The sequence below is a fragment of the Contarinia nasturtii genome, unplaced genomic scaffold, assembly GCF_009176525.2.
Source record: "Contarinia nasturtii isolate CC-2019 unplaced genomic scaffold, AAFC_CNas_1.1 Cnas_scaffold_2932, whole genome shotgun sequence".
Taxonomy (NCBI): domain Eukaryota; kingdom Metazoa; phylum Arthropoda; class Insecta; order Diptera; family Cecidomyiidae; genus Contarinia; species Contarinia nasturtii.
In genome coordinates this window covers 139,197-155,385 of record NW_022200249.1, presented here as the reverse complement: position 1 = coordinate 155,385, position 16,189 = coordinate 139,197, and the positions used below count along the sequence as shown (strand labels likewise).

Below are 16,189 nucleotides of genomic sequence, written 5' to 3'. Positions count from 1 at the left end.
CTATTCCCTTCAGTGTAACTTTTGCGATCAACGAATAAAGCTCGAATGCTTTTTCGACCAAAAGGTACTTTAAAACTCAGAATAAAATTAGTTTGACAGGTTTTTTAGTTTATTCAGTGCAACGAAGTATTTCCCACGGGATCAAATCAAAAAAGTAAATAATTCGGGAAGAGACTTTCTCTTTGCGTAGATCTGTTCGATTTTAATATATCAAAAATGTTTGGCCTATATTTGGATTGTGAAAATAATTTATCGCGTCACATTTGTGAGAGGCTCTATTTAAATTCAACGATGACGGATATAAAATTTGAATTCATCACCAATACGGGCGGTCCTATTGAGGTTCCAGCGCATAAATTCATATTGTCATGTGGTAGTTCCGTATTCGATTCCATGTTCAATGGTCCTTTAAAACTTGAAACTGATAAAATTCCCATAGACGATGTCTCAGCTTCTGCATTCAAAGAATTTTTGCAATTTTTCTATCTGGATGAGGTGCGCTTAACGCCAAAAAACATAGCCGAAGTGGTGAAACTGTGTAAAAAATTCAAACTCCACGATTCGATAACATCGTGTGCGAATTCATTGCGGGGCACATTAGTAATCGACGATATGTGTTGGGGCTATGAAATTGCATTGGCGCTTGAAGAACCAACCCTAATCCAGTATTGCGAAGAAAGAATCAAGCAAAATCCCATCGAAATATTTGAATCAGAAAGCTTCATCCAATGCTCTTACAATGTGTTGAACAAAATTCTTGACTTGCTACTGTTGGAATGTGATGCAGAGCAAATTGTAATGGCGTGCATGAAGTGGTCTAAAGCCGAATGCGCGCGCGCCAAAATACTTCGAACACCGAAAAATCTACGAATGTCACTGGATGACGCGTTCAGTCGCATCCCATTTGAGCGAATGACGCTGGAGCAATTTGTAAGATTCAATATTTTGTGCAAAAAGATGTTGACAGACGATGAAATAAATATTATCAACAATAAAATCTTGGGAGTCCCTGTTGAAGAAGAAGTATCGTCATTTGAAACTATTTTCGAGTGCGATCGTCAAATGCCGGAAACAGAGGATTTGAGCTACAATTTTGGCAGCGATATATTTACAGCTTTTTCGACCAATAAACAAGTGTTGATGAAAGAATTTTCAGCCAAATTGTACGGTACAGCAAAGTATGACAGTGAGATTTGCTACGATGTAAGCATGAAGTGTTTGGAGTATTCGACGAAATTGATATCGGGACTGGCTACCATTGTGAAAGGATGCGATGAACTTCATATTATTTTGCCACAACCTGTGATTATCGCGGCTGAAAAATTACATTTTATCAACGTTTATACGTGGCCAACAGATTGCATCGATTTTTCGAATGAAAGTGTCATGCAACCAAAGCTTAGGAATCGAATTCAAAAGGGCGACCTGAAAATTAGCTTTAGAACAAATGCACAGTTTGACAGCGACTCGATTACACGTGTGATTTTTGAAAAGTCTAAACTTCATGATGAAATTTGGCGAGAAATCGATTAAAGAGATGGAAACCACAACGAAAGCCGAAAGAATGAAATATTTAGTTATATTTCTAGGAGCGGCAACTCAAATTACCTGCTTTCAACTCCGTCAGACATACGAGAAGACCATTTATATTAAATTCGTTTTAATCGGTCTAGTTTTAAAGGAAAAACAGCTTCAAAAAATTCATAAAACTTTTTATAACATTTTTTCGCAGTCAATATTGTAAAAAACGAAATTTTAATTTTGAAAATAAATAAATTATAAATAGAATTTCATCAAATAAAAGATTATGTTTTATTTCATCTAATTTTCGTTTATTATCTGCTTCAATTTTTATCATATTCTTTTCTGGCAATTGTCTTCATTTTGATTTTTCTAACAAAAACTTGAAAAATGTGATAAGAATAGACTTAGATGTGTGATAGCGCTGAGCTTTGTTTTAAATTGACTATCTCGTCAATGGTTCTCGTTCCGTCCATTAGCCCGTCAATGTTATGGAATTTTGATGGAGACACCATAGACCATGGCACCGTAGGCCATGGCACCATAGTATGCCATAGGTTTCAACAGGTTCGAGCAAGGGGCGGAGATGAGTGAGACAAACAATGTGCTTCTTCTTCAATACATACACAAGCATCTTATGTACAGCAGAAGTCAATTAGTATTCATCACAGAAACGAAGCTGAGTAGCGCGCGCATGTATTTACGTTTACACTGCTGTTATGGCGTATACTTTTGATGTTTGTGAGTTAGTGAGAATGTATTAATTGAAGAAGAAGCACATTTTTGAGTCTCACTCGTTTATAAGTAAATTACATAGGCGTTTCCAGGCCATGGGTTCGAACATACTTGAAGGGCGTTCGAGAACTTTTCAATGAGAACATTTAATGGCTTCATATAAATTACTAGGTGTGAAAACGATTTTGCGTTAAAGATTATCTTTCTCCAAAATGATCTCAACTAAATAAGAACGGCAAATATGTAAAATTCTAGGGGAAAATATCGAATAAAATAAGTTACGAATATGCTGCGTATAAGAATATAAACCGCATATACGGAAGAATATTTGCAAATAACTCCGTATATATGTGGTTTATACGCAAATATGCAGCGTATAAGCGGCATACTTGCGATGTCTTCATCTATTTGTAGTATATTCAGTAAAAAATACTTGCGTATAAACCGTATACGTAAACATATAGATAATTCCCCCTAGGTAAAATTTCAGTACGTGCATTGAAGGCTTTATAATAAATCTAAGCAAACTATCCAATTGAGTTCAAAATTCAAAAAACTGAATCCGATTTATTTTTGTTTCTATTTTGACCTAAAATTAATGAAAATTCCAATGTTTATTTACAATTTTGCGTCATTTTCAAGTATGCCCTGAAACTATAGTTGACTATTGTTTGCATAACTGTGTTAAATAACAAAACTCATGTAATCCAATAACGCGCCGGCTGGTGTTGTTTAATGATTCAAAGCGGTGAAATCTTATCTATTATCACGATTATCCAAACGTTTTATCAACGTATTTTATTTTTATCACATAGATAGACCTGTTGTGATGCAGTCCAAAAAAAGACATGTTGAGCGATAAAAATGTGATGGATTGATTTGTGATATCAGACCACGCTGAATAGTTCCGCGTGTCGTTTGCGATCTATAAAATGACTCTAGACGCAAATGACAGTGCTATATCAAACCACACAAAAATTATTGTCAACAATAGTAACGATGTGCTAATTGCACTTGTAAAATGCGTACTTTAATCACATTTGGTGTGTAAATTTATCGATTATGATGTCGTTTATTAATCATGAAAGAAGCCGACATAGCTCGCTTATCTTTCCAAAAGACGTGACTGCAATTCAACGGCTATAATGGAAAAATCGTTGAGTTTAGTAGCGTGCCAAACGTTTGGGTTCATACACCACAAACATAGTATGCGTTGCCACTTTTACATTTGTTTTTTTAATATCATTCTTTCCGAGTTCTCATAAGTTTAATTCATAATAGAGAGAAATCGAGTTTTTGTGTGTCGATTTATTTAGTTTCAATCAATTTGCAAATGAATGCATTGTTACCAAACCAACGTTTTATTGTGTAGAATTTTTGATGTGAGTCATAGTGTGCTGAAAAAATATGAGTTCAATTTCATTATATTTATTGGCCTTTTATGGTGAGTGCAATAAAGTGAAAAAGAAATCAATTTGTTTGTTCATTCTCGACACATTCCACAGAATTATTTACTATGAATAATTTGAACAAATTATCGTCAAAAAAATAAATGATTACATGTGATTGTAATTGAAGCATGTCAATTTTTTCTTGAATCTGTGACCGATTCCCATTTGGGCACATCCATTTTCAGTGTGTTTGATTTCGTATTCGGAAGCATGGATGTATTCTCCCAAATTCGTTAAATATGGCGTGAACGGTGAGTTTCGAATTATTGGCGGTAAACCGGCTGACAAAGGGGAGTTTCGAGCACAGGTGGGTCAATCTGATGAATGTGAACAAAATTAAATTTTCGGTGGCTATCAGAATTCGCTAGAAATTGTTCGATGTTACTTTTCAGCAGCCACCTAGCAGGGAAAGTATTTGATAAAATATTGATTTTGTGTCTTTCTTCGCAGGTATCGCTACAAAATCGATTTTTTGCGCACATTTGTGCAGGCGTCATCATAGATCCAGTTCACATTGTTACCGCTGCACACTGCCATCAACCGCAAAAGCGAATTGTAAGTAAATTCACAAATCATGTTCGTCCACGATGGATCATTTATTACTATTGAAACTTTGGAATTTTCCACACAAAAGGGTTATGTGATGGGAGATGATCTAATGGTTACGTTCAATGGATCGGAAACGCGGCAACGACGAAAAGTCATGCATTTCGTGCCACATCCAGAATTTTCGAGAGACACATTCCAAAATGATATCGCCGTTATAAGAGTACGTTCATGAAATGTTTTTTGTGTTAATCTTTCGAGTGCAAATGTCTATTTAATCAAAATAATTGATCAAGCACAATGGAATATGGCTATTTTTGGATTTTTGTTTCTCGTGCCTGTCGGTTGACGACATAAACCGCGAATATTTTTCTTAATTCACCAAAAATAATCACAAATTTACGTTTATATCACTTGAACTAAGTTTATCTGATGAGATGAAGATCGAAATTATTTTGTAAATGTCTTTATTTTTGTATAATCAGGTAGACAATCCATTCAATGTTACAAAAACGTTTGGTCCAAAGCGCCGTTCAGAAGCAACACCAACAATTGAAACACGTTGTACAGTCGTCGGATGGGGGTATACCACAAATGTAAGACTCTGACACTCTATCATTTAACTTAGTTTTCACATTCGGATTTGCCTCTGATAGGGCCAAGATGGTGACATTTCATACAATCTACTGAAAACGGATGTTTTTGTTGCTGACATCAACTATTGTAATAGCTCAGATTCGTATGAAGGTGCCATGAAACCAGGCATGTTTTGTGCGGGAAGACTGCGTGAAGGTAAACTGGATCGCGATTACAAGTATTTCGCCTTGAAATTTTTTTAAACGGAATTTTACTTTTTAGGTGGTCATGATGCATGTCTGGTAGGTTTTAGCTGCTGGTAGCATTCGGATGACTGTTTAAAAAAAAACGACTCAAAGAGACTCCAAAATTTTGAAAATATTTTTTCCAATTTCAGGGTGATTCGGGCGGTTTAATAACATGCGGTGGATTGCAAGAAATATCCGGCGTCGTTTCGTTTGGGAATGAATGCGGTTTGCCCGAATTTCCAGGTGACACATTTATGACCTTATACTTATACGGCTTTGTTGTTTTAAACTCGTTTCGTTTCAGGCATCTACGCTGACGTCTCAATGTACAATGCTTGGATCGATGAAATTGTAGCAACAAAAGTTTTGCCAGAATATGAATTTTCACCATTTCCAAAGCCATATGCAATCAGCCAGCCTGATGAAGATGATAGTTATGGTTACAGTTACTCTGAAGTAACGAGCAGCTCTGCGACATTAGCATTGATATCTGTGTTTTTAGCCATTAGATCAGTTTTGAATGTTAATTTATAAATGTTTTGATAGAATGAAAAATTGAAAGAGAGAAACATAAATGAGACACATTTGTAACAAATTTTTTGTATTTATTCATCGAATAAGATATAGAACGCCAATAAACGATTATTTTTTGTTTAATTTCACAAAACTATGTTATAAACAGATGTTAAATTTGAAAACACAGAAATAATGGAAACCCATATTTTTGCTTTTGAAAAAATGTTTTATTAAAAAGTTTCTCAAAACACGGTGTACATATGATATATTTCGTGTTTTCTAGGAATTGCAGAGTAAACTTGTTTTTGGAATAAAAAATTAAAAAACTGAATAGAAAGTTCCTGAAGCGCCATAATAGCCAAATATGTCCAAATGTATAGAAAATTGCGTACCATCGGTGACGTCGGTTCATATGGAAAGCATTGGATCGCTATACATTTTTTCAGTGGTGGCTATGAAACAAGGTCAATTTATTACACAAACACACAGAGAAAATTTACACGAATACACTTACAGGATCTGTATAATTTTTGACATTTTACGTATTCTGTGTAATCAACAGAGATATTGTACACTGTCTGTATAATTCGCTATTGATTTATATGTCAGCGCATCTAAAATGTTGCCAGATGAGTTGACAGATGAATTATACAGACAGTGTACAATATCTCTGTTGATTATACACAATACGTAAAATGTCAAAAATTATACAGAACCTGTAAGTGTATTCGTGTAAATTTTTTCTCTGTGAACGTCTCGTTTAAAGCCAATACGACTTTTACTACCTGCATTAGAAGAATTCATGTACACTCGGCACATTTTCGCTGCTTAGGCGAATATCAGCAGTAGAATTCACTCTAACATTTTCACATGGTTACGATATTCTCATGAATTCATATTTACGGTAAAAGATACGTAATAAATGCATATTGTGGATCACAGTGCGAAAAAGTTCATCTTACGGATGTAAGACATTTTATTTTAGTTTTGACTCTGAAAAAATAATAGCAAAACAACAAGTAATGAAAATTTGTAGTTGTTTTTCAGTGATATATTTCTGCTGGAGATTGTAATTAAGCTCATTTGCGATGGTTTTCATTTGTTAGAGACATGATTTGATAGAAAAAGTCATGACGATGTTGTCGATATTCTCCTATGTAAAAGGATAATGTGTCACTAAAATAACGCAATTTTTTGATAAATTTTTCTGTTTTCGAAGTTGACTCACCCTTCGTGTTTCTTCTGCTATCGGATCTATTCAATTTTTATCTGACGTAAAGTGGTATCCTTATCTCTTCCATCATCGATTATTATACCCTCCAAAGGTACATTTCTCAATTTGTTTCTTTTTGCGCTTTTCTTGGTTTTTCTAAAGAAAAAGATATTTACTTTTTGATTCAAATCCAAAAAAATTCAAAATATTACCCTTTAGTAATCTCATGGATAATATTGTCTAAACTAGCCTCGCTTCTAGGGTGTTCCAAAGCAATAGAATCAATGGCAGCGTTGGCACTTAATAAAATAACACGTAATAAAATATTTATACAGTCATTGTTTCGTGTCAAAGAGAGAGTTAAAATCACAAACCTGTCAATGCTTGCAATGCCGTCAATGCACAATGTACCCACAACCATTTTGGTTGCGTCTTTCAAACATCCTGTCTTTTGAAACTTCGACGCCCCGTATACAGCACTGAAATCATTTTTTTTAATGAGATAAAATTTTCAATATATTTTTCAATTATTACGCTTTTCCTAGACTGACGGCCAACTTAGTTTCAAACGGAACCTCAGGACATTCTAACATCAAATTTGCTCCCAATTCCGCTGCCATATTAACTCTTTTCACCGCATTTGTAATATTTTCTTTGATTCGAGGAGCACTGAAAATATTCGGCACGAAGCAACCAATTATGAGTAGAGCAAAATAACGTTCCATTATTCAATGAAAATTGGGGACAAATGGTTAAATAACTAATCTGTCGTTTTAATCGACATATGAAAGTGAAATAAACTGGTGCCTTCGACTGGGTTTTAGCTAATATTTTTTCATCGTCATTTTTTTAAAAAAACAGAATTTGATGACGCATGTTCGAATATTTATCCAATGATTTCCAATTTGCTCGTGCATAGTAAAACACCAACATTCAAATGTCGGTCACCAACTGTTTGCTTATAAGAATAATATAAATTAATAACAAAGAAGATAATAAAAAATTCATAAAAATAATAATAATATAAAAATGCATAAAACGTTTTTGAAAACAACGACATTCCAGGCAATGTCTGTTTTGTTTCTCTGAAAAATTAGAATTAACTTAATACCAGAGGTCTCAGCGGGTCGTCAACCCGTACGTCCGAGCCCGACCCTTTTTCTTAAAAAAATATAGGGCCTTAGACCCGAAAATTCAATAAATACCAAGTGCCCGAGTGGGAAATCTTAGGTTTCGTGGAAAAAAAATTAGTTGGGTTGGAGGCCCCAACTTGGGGCTAACATGGAAATTACTCAGTCAGGTCTCAAACCGAATTTCACGTCCCAATGCATTTCTGCTTAATATAACACCAATTGATAGAAAAGTCGTTTCAGACCGATGCTGGGAACTTCAATAATAATTATTATTAATGTCATTATAATGACAACCACAGACACTAGATGACTTCAGATAAAATTCATATTTATATAACACAAGTTAAGGTCGGTTAATGTTTAAATAGCGATTCTTCGTAAATTTTTATTAAAATTCACTGAAAACTGTCTAGGTACTTTCTTCTTTTTCCCCAAAAAAATATCATTTTGAACCCCTAAGCTTACAAGGTCCAAAATATTTCCACTTCTTCTATTATCGATACACCCTAGTCAAAATTGCTATGTAAATAAATCCAAAAAGCACACATTTTTTGGTACTTGAATTGAACTGAAAAGAATACATTTATGTACTGAAAAGATGAATTAAGTTATAATTTTGTGCAAAGTACTATGTGAATGCGTTTTTCATATCTTAATCAAAAGGAAGAGCTCAAGGTCTTGACTTAAATTCGACGCGAGCGAAATTGTGCGATAAAAACGACGATATAAATGTGGACCGGAAATGTATGGTTTGCAAAACAAATGAACTGAATTCGTAACAATTTAGTTGAAATTTTGACTTGGTCGTGATTGGTTCTCAATTTTTTAATCGAATATAAGTTGTTTAGAAAACACAAATTTGTTTGAGCCACTCTTATTTATTTGAAGAAAAAATGGTGGCATTAAATAAAATCGTCTACATTTATGTTTGTTGTTTTCTAGGGACCATTTTTGCTGGTAAGCACATAATTAACCAACTTTAAATTTTGAAACTAGTTTTATCATTGATAATGAAATACTTCCTTTCTTCTAGACGATGATCACATGAAGAATGAGTAAGTATGTAAGATTCACAAACAAAAACTGGCATTATACACATTCGATACATATTTTTTTAGAACGGACGTGAGCAACAATAATCTTCGCCACCTCGCTGTACGAATCGATAAAGAGAATCATCAAAGTCATTCGTTTCACTTCTTTTATCCTGGCCATGAAACAGTTGCTGAAACTTCCGATGAAAATGATGCAAGCATAAGTCGAAGATCGTTGTGGCTTGGACACCTGCCGCTATTTTATGCGGTGAAAAATGGTAATCAAATCAATTTGCTATGCGGTGCCTATAACAGCCCTGTCGACGATATAAATGTAAACTAAAATAACGTTAAAAATGCTTAATAAATTCGTAAAATATATAGGGCTAACCCACATCATCGATGCTTTGCTTAAGAATAATGCAAGCGTAAATGTGAACGACCAAAATGGATGGTCACCGTTGATGCTAGCTGCAGCTTTGGGCGACGTTAAAATTGTTGAAAGTCTTTTGAGACATGGAGCGAAGATAAATGCCATAAATATTGACAGAAACACTGGTTTAATGATTGCAACTATGAACGGTGATTTGTATTCTTTTAATTTGATATAAATTGGGTAGATTTTCAGTTTTTTATGAAGAGACGTCAATTTGTGTTCAGTACAATCGAGATAGCTCTCAAAATTAAAAACAATTTCAACCAACAATTGGTTAAAGAAAATGTTTGAAACAAATCGTTTGCGCAGGTTATGATCAAGTGGTTGAACTTTTACTTCGCTACGGAGCAGATGTGAATCGAAAAAATAAATACAATGAAACTGCCACAATCATCGCCTTGAAGAATGGTAAGTAATTTAAATTACGAATCTTAATCATAATGTGAAGCTACCAAGCGAAAAACATTGTTTTAGACCAAGAAAAAATGGTTCGACTTCTGGCAAGGAACGGAACTGATTTGGAAATAAAAAACAGTGATAAAAAAGCGGCACTTCATATTGCCGTTGAAAAAAGTATGATTCTTACCTCATCTGATTTGTTTTCAAGAATTTTACTGAATTTTTTTCCCTCTTTTTATATGAAAATTTGCTGGAATCTGTCATAATGGAACCATGTGATACGACAACAATTTGATGAATACAGATCTCGAGAATATTGTTGACATGCTGATAAAAAACGGTGCAAATGTTAATATCACAGACGGAATTGGCGATTCGCCATTAAAAATAGCCATCAAAAATGGTAATTGGTTTGATTTCCATTAAAACACTTTGACACAAAGTTAAGAGTCCAAAAATGATTCAGGTCACACAGGAATAATAACGAGCCTTATTGAAAGTGGAGCCGATGTTGACATCGATCTTGGAAAATGGAATTCGGATATATTCAGTTGCATTGCACGAGATGGTAAAATCTATTTCTTAAGACCTTTCCACTCGCTGTGTGGAGTAAAACTCATCGAATTTCTCACTCAATTGAATTGCAGCTAGTGTCCAAGTGATCAATATGTTATATGAAAAAGGTGTTCGTTTAAAACCATATGCACGCACTGACTGGATAACTGTGGACACGGATAATCTCGAGAAAGCAATTAAAAACGGTAACATTTCATTATTGGAAAATATTGACTCCCCTTACATCAAATCAAACTTTTCCAGAAGATGTAAATGGGGCTGAACTTTTGATTAAAAATTGTATCGAAGACGTCGATGGTTTACGACAATTCAAACCGTTAAATCTAGCTTCTGAAATTGGTATTGTAATTTGTTGAAAAATTTATCTGAAGAGAAAACATTGTTGACATCATTTTGTCACAGGCAATGTGGCCATCATGAAGGTTCTTTTTGATAATGGTGCGAAAGTCAATTCGTTCTGGGATCGTAGCGCGATTCATTACGCAGCCGAACACGGTAATTCTTTCAATTTTCGAAAATTTAACGGAACATACCGGAACTTAAACAAACTTCAATTCCCAGACCGAGTAGATGCTGTTCTCTTCCTCTTGGATAATGGTGCCAATATCAATGCCAAAGACCACGAATACAAAACGCCAGTAATTTTTTCCCATTTAATGAAACAAACGAACATTTTCGACTAAAACATATTCGGTTCTATTTTAGATGCATTATGCAGCGGAACGGGGGCACGTGGAAATGGTAAAAGTACTCATTGAACATGGAGCGAATGTTAATGATAGTGACTGGAGAAAGAGACAGGCTATACACCTGGCTGCCAAGAATGGTAGTATTAAAGACTTTCTTTTGATTTTTTTTCCAAACTCTGGCCTTTTCATATTTTTGGATGCAAATTGGATAAATGTCATGATGAAAGATTCTAAACATTTTCATTATTTATTTAAAATGTCCCAATTTCCAGGTAGAGTGGTTGTTAAAGTACTACTAGACAATGGTGCCAATGTAAATGCTCGCGACCAAGATAACTGGAGCCCTCTCCATTTTGCTGTCAAGTACTTTTCGGTTGGAAAACGTAAATTGTCGATCACTTTTATTGCAAATCGAATTTGAAATCATCGTTTGCTTTGATTTTAGATTATGAAGAAGTTATTGATATTCTCATGCAATATGGAGCAAATCTAAACCAAAAGGATAATACTGAATCAACGCCTATTCATATTGCAGTGACACTGTCGCATTTTGCGACGTTAAACAATGGTAATTTCTAGAGTGCTAATATTGTGCATGGTTTTCATTCGTTCTTCGATTTTAGGGAATATTGATTTAATAAATAAATTAATTCAAAATGGTGCCGATGTAAAAGTCCGAGATAGCTTCGGAAGAACACCGCGTGAAATTGCTCTTAAGTATGGCTTGCAAAATGTTGCTCGGATTTTAAGACGAGCAGAGGAAATACAGACGAACAAAATTCGATAAATACAAAATAGTTGACGTTTTATTTCATTCTATATTCAAATTTGGGATTTTTATACTTGAGAACAGTTTGTGAATGCTTTATTTCCATCCAAAAGATTTATTGTTGTAAATTCGACTTAATGAAAGAGTTATTTACCCTGAATTCCAATAAATTGTGATAAGATATAAATTATGTGTGATAAGGATGAGGTGTGAGTCAATCAAAGGCGGTTTGTTTTTCAAAGATTATTGTTGTCGTTGAAGTATGCCATAAATAATAAAAAGACGCATGTGATTTATGATGACTGATTTTGATTATTCAAAGGAATCGTTAAATTAAATTACACCAATTTCAGAGGTATCAGTGACATAGTTCATAGAGCTGCGATATTTCAGAGAGGTATTGAACATACATGTAGGATCTTGAACTTTAGAACCGCATTCATCAAAAAGGTAACTACTACTCATCATTATTTTTGTAAACCCCCCAAATATGAGCTCCCGTCAAATTTTTTATCATGGCGAACCCTACACCTGACTCCCTCCCTAAACTAATTTCAAACTTTACGCAAGTATGGTATTGATTCAATGGAACTATTGAAGCAAAAAAGCCTGCAAATATGTTTCGTTTGAATAAACATTTAATACAAGTCATTTGAAAATAATGGAAAATAACTACAATTTTTTTTCCAAACAGTCATGAAACATCATTTGTACAATAACACGACTTCGCAATTTTGAAGCGTGAAAATGAATGTAACTGATCTTTCTACACCTACCTGGCTAAGTCAAACTTCATAAAACAAGTGAATAAACAAATAAAAACACCTTTTTGTCGCGAATGTCGTTCGTAAACTTTATTCAAATACAGAATTATAATTTAATATAATTTAATATAAAACCGATGATGAATTTAGCGAATAAAACCACGACAATATTTTGTTAATTTCGACTTAATTTTCGTTCCAATCAATATCTTTGCCCATTATGAATCTTGCCCAGTTATCTCGTTTGGACCAGAAATCGATTAAGTAGGTATTTACGTTCGTGAGGTGTGTATTGACAGTTTGTTGAATTACTGCGTAATTATTCATAATAGTCTTTACACTATTTTTGCTCAAATCATTTGTACTGAGAGCAGGAAACCAGGTGGCAATAGTATCTGTGTTTTCTTTAAATGTTTTCCTTACATTACCGAGCGCAAGCATTTCATTAACAATAAGTTGGGCATATGTTTCTTGTGTTTGTTTCATATGATTGTAGTTATTAATAATTGTTTGCATGTGTTCCATATTCAAGAGAACACTTGGTCTTTTCCATTGGTTGTAGATGTCTTGAGTTGGAGCGTCAAGATTCACTGAAATAAACGACGGGATAAACCCTCCTATGATTTGGCAAAAACCGGCGATCAGGCCACGTTGGAATATAAGGCTACCAAGATATGCATCATTTGTTGGATTATGTAGAGTACTTAGTTTATTATTATTGCGTTCCACATTTTGCAAGAGGCGCACTAAGGTTGGAACATTTGAAGTTTCATTAAACAACTCAAATATCGGCGATAATCCCATATCCACTCCAGCCTTTTGATGAAGTGTATTTAAGAGGTCAGCATAGGTAGCCGCTTCGACACAGATCTATCGAGGAAAAACAGTAAAAAATTAGAAATATTATTTTGAAAATTTATTGATTCACTAATAATTAAATATCTTTCGCGCACTAGATGTGCGGAAAAGTAAAAGTTTGAAATGCTATTCTATTTAGTTTTTTTTAATAAGTTCTCACCTGGCTTGATATCAAGAAAGACACAAATGTTAGAAATGAAAATGTCTTCATTGTTGCTGATTCTCGCGATTCGCTTTGTATTCTATTGAAATAGAATTGTTACTGGAAACGCGTGGCCAAGCAGATGCTTATATACCCGCATTTGGTCATGGAATTTCCTTTTAAAACGCACTTAGTTTTGTTTTCTTAAACTTAATGAAATTCCATTGTAGCTAAATAAATATTTGTAAATGAATTTACACAGGCGTCACTACTATTGACGCACGTCACTTTTGAAACAATACGCTTGGCAGAAAAGCGTCTGTTTTAAACTTTTTTGTGAAAAATTTTCCATGGTGACATTGGGGCATTTTACTTTTCCGCACACACCTAGTGTGTACGGTAAAGTATTGGAATCAGTCGAAAAATTAACACCTCCAAAAAAAGTTTTCTGGGTGTTTTAGGAGCCAGGGACACGAATCAGTCGTTTTTTCGATGTCCGAATCTATGTTAGGTGGGTCGATTTTTATTTTTTGAGAATTTTAAAAACGGTTAGTGTCATATCGATAGAAGATGTCAAGATAAGAAACTTTGTACGCCAAGGGCGTCGCCAGAGGGGGGCAGGGGGGGGCGGCCGCCCCCCCCCCCTGAGCAAATTGTCCTCGATTTTTAAAATGCCAGACATCAAAAAAAAATTTTTAGAGAACCGATGAACTAATAATCGAAAGAGCTATTTCACATTTCAAATTTTACTCATTTTTTTTTTTGAAAAATCGATGACATCAGTTCGTTGGATCATTTAGAGTCTGTTTGTAATTATATAAACATTTGTTACTGAATTTATCAAACTAACGTCTCAAAACAGCGACAAAGCAAAGTATAAAACTTACATTGTTTTGTTTATATGAGGCATAAACATCACAATTGAAAGCGATAGCCAACTCTTTGCATTTATAGATGAATCGGTTGTTTTCTTTCTTCACATATGTGTTTGTTTTATTACCAACGAACTGATGTAAGGGATTTGTTATTTTTTGGGTTTGTTTGCAGTAGACTTATCAAAGTTATTTTTTTTTATCAAAATTAAGTATACAATTTTTTTATGATGAAAAATAAGTGCTAATGCAATGACATATTCTATTATCTCATTGAATATTATCAATAAGTTTCAATTTCTTGGCCTGCTCTGATCTTGTATATATGGATAGATAAAATTCCAGATCAATTGGAGTGTTGAAAAATACATATACAGCTTTGAAAACGGAAATAGAAAATATCGAAAAAGCTCATTAATACAAACATACTCAATAGCAATCAGATTGCTGAAAAGAACACTGAGAATAATAAACACAATTTTTTATTTCACAATTTATTTCATATATTCATCAGCCGGTGTATATTTGTATGAGATTGGAGACTTTTTTTTGCGAATCTCGCTAATGAGCGCCATCTGATTTTAGTGTGAATTAGATGCAAAAACTGAATTTAATTCTGTAGCATTGAAATGAAAAAGTGAAAAAACAACAACAATAGCACGGCCACACAGAGCTGTACATCTATGCGTGCTGATGCATACATACACATATACGCTTTCTTCATTCTTTCATTCCATTGCTATACGTATCTCACTGGTCAACAGATCTATGTAGCCATGTTACTGTTGTTGTTTTTTTTCTCTTTTTCGATTCAATTCATTGTAACTAAATTGAGTTCAACTATGGAATACAAGATGGCACAGATGAGGGGAATTCGCATTTTGTCTCTTCATAGGCTTAGCCGGTTGATATTCATTGACTTTCACAAACTGAATTTGAATGTTTTCGAATTTTAATGAACTTTTGAAAAGGTTTGATGTTTTCGTTGTCATCGGAGGTGAGATATAATTTCCTTCGGCGATGATTCAATATTGAATAGAAAATTCGATAATCGTCTAGCCTCGTTAATTTGAAAATTAAACCAACCCTCATCGAGTCCCTCTGATTATTGGAAAATATCTCTATTAATACCATACCTCGATTCACTTATAGCGAATATAAAATACCGTTTTCCAGAAGAAAATATTCCGGCATTCTCACTGTTAAGCCTACATCCATCCAACATGCTCAAAATGACTAACGATGAAATGATCTCAAGTATAAATAATTTTGCTGAATTCTACAGAGTAGAGAATGTGGAGAATGAAATAGAGTTGTGGCGTACAATGTGGGAAGAAAAAAAGCTGACCAGTGAAAAACTCGAAAAATTAGAATTGTACGATGTTATTCGAGAAGCAAACACTTTTTTTCCTACGATTAAACAAGTTCTATTGATAGCGTTAGCCCTTCCTTGCACCACATGTACAATAGAACGTTCATTTAGTACACTGAGAAGAGTGAAAACGTGGCTCCGCACAACAATGCTCGCAAACCGTCTCACAGGTAGCTAACTGTGTAACAATAAATATGAATAACACTCTAAAGTTTAATTCATTACAGGTCTTTGCATGTTAAGCATTCACCGCGAGCTTGTAAAAGAAAATAAAAACAAGATATTGAACGAAGTTTTGGAAAAGTTCGCATCAGATACAAGAAAAATATTGCTAAAATA

At 34.2% G+C, this 16,189-nt stretch overlaps 5 protein-coding genes across 6 annotated transcripts; 3 read left to right on the top strand and 2 right to left on the bottom strand.

The window, feature by feature from the left end:
• The first annotated feature begins 216 nt into the window (after positions 1–216).
• LOC116349538 (BTB/POZ domain-containing protein 1-like) lies at positions 217–1,533 on the top strand. The gene has a single exon (XM_031781019.1). The coding sequence runs from the start codon at positions 217–219 to the stop codon at positions 1,531–1,533; it is 1,317 nt and encodes a 438-aa protein (XP_031636879.1).
• A 1,904-nt stretch (positions 1,534–3,437) lies between these two features.
• Positions 3,438–5,704, top strand: LOC116349542 (trypsin-2-like). The gene is made up of 9 exons (XM_031781023.1): positions 3,438–3,700; positions 3,893–4,014; positions 4,158–4,262; positions 4,342–4,476; positions 4,739–4,849; positions 4,910–5,045; positions 5,112–5,131; positions 5,227–5,320; positions 5,382–5,704. The coding sequence occupies exons 1-9, from the start codon at positions 3,664–3,666 to the stop codon at positions 5,609–5,611; spliced, it is 990 nt and encodes a 329-aa protein (XP_031636883.1). The 5' UTR covers positions 3,438–3,663; the 3' UTR covers positions 5,612–5,704.
• Positions 5,705–6,529: 825 nt separating this feature from the next.
• LOC116349543 lies at positions 6,530–7,619 on the bottom strand. The gene is made up of 5 exons (XM_031781024.1): positions 7,341–7,619; positions 7,181–7,285; positions 7,019–7,105; positions 6,822–6,962; positions 6,530–6,746 (listed from the first exon to the last, which is right to left on the bottom strand). Exons 1-4 carry the CDS (start codon positions 7,529–7,531, stop codon positions 6,848–6,850), a joined length of 498 nt encoding a protein of 165 aa, XP_031636884.1. The 5' UTR covers positions 7,532–7,619; the 3' UTR covers positions 6,530–6,746; positions 6,822–6,847.
• Positions 7,620–8,614: 995 nt separating this feature from the next.
• Positions 8,615–12,138, top strand: LOC116349544 (putative ankyrin repeat protein RF_0381). Of its 2 annotated transcripts, none has more exons than XM_031781026.1 (16): positions 8,615–8,896; positions 8,973–8,994; positions 9,058–9,251; positions 9,358–9,555; positions 9,719–9,817; positions 9,884–9,982; positions 10,113–10,211; positions 10,275–10,376; positions 10,456–10,569; positions 10,631–10,723; positions 10,787–10,879; positions 10,946–11,022; positions 11,090–11,210; positions 11,346–11,456; positions 11,519–11,641; positions 11,697–12,138. In XM_031781026.1, exons 1-16 carry the CDS (start codon positions 8,833–8,835, stop codon positions 11,858–11,860), a joined length of 1,773 nt encoding a protein of 590 aa, XP_031636886.1. In that variant the 5' UTR covers positions 8,615–8,832; the 3' UTR covers positions 11,861–12,138. The 2 variants fall into 2 exon arrangements, with proteins under 2 accessions (XP_031636886.1, XP_031636885.1); XM_031781025.1 differs by having other exon boundaries at positions 10,628–10,723.
• A 536-nt stretch (positions 12,139–12,674) lies between these two features.
• LOC116349545 lies at positions 12,675–13,721 on the bottom strand. The gene is made up of 2 exons (XM_031781027.1): positions 13,625–13,721; positions 12,675–13,476 (listed from the first exon to the last, which is right to left on the bottom strand). The coding sequence occupies exons 1-2, from the start codon at positions 13,673–13,675 to the stop codon at positions 12,793–12,795; spliced, it is 735 nt and encodes a 244-aa protein (XP_031636887.1). The 5' UTR covers positions 13,676–13,721; the 3' UTR covers positions 12,675–12,792.
• Between the last annotated feature and the right edge of the window lie 2,468 nt (positions 13,722–16,189).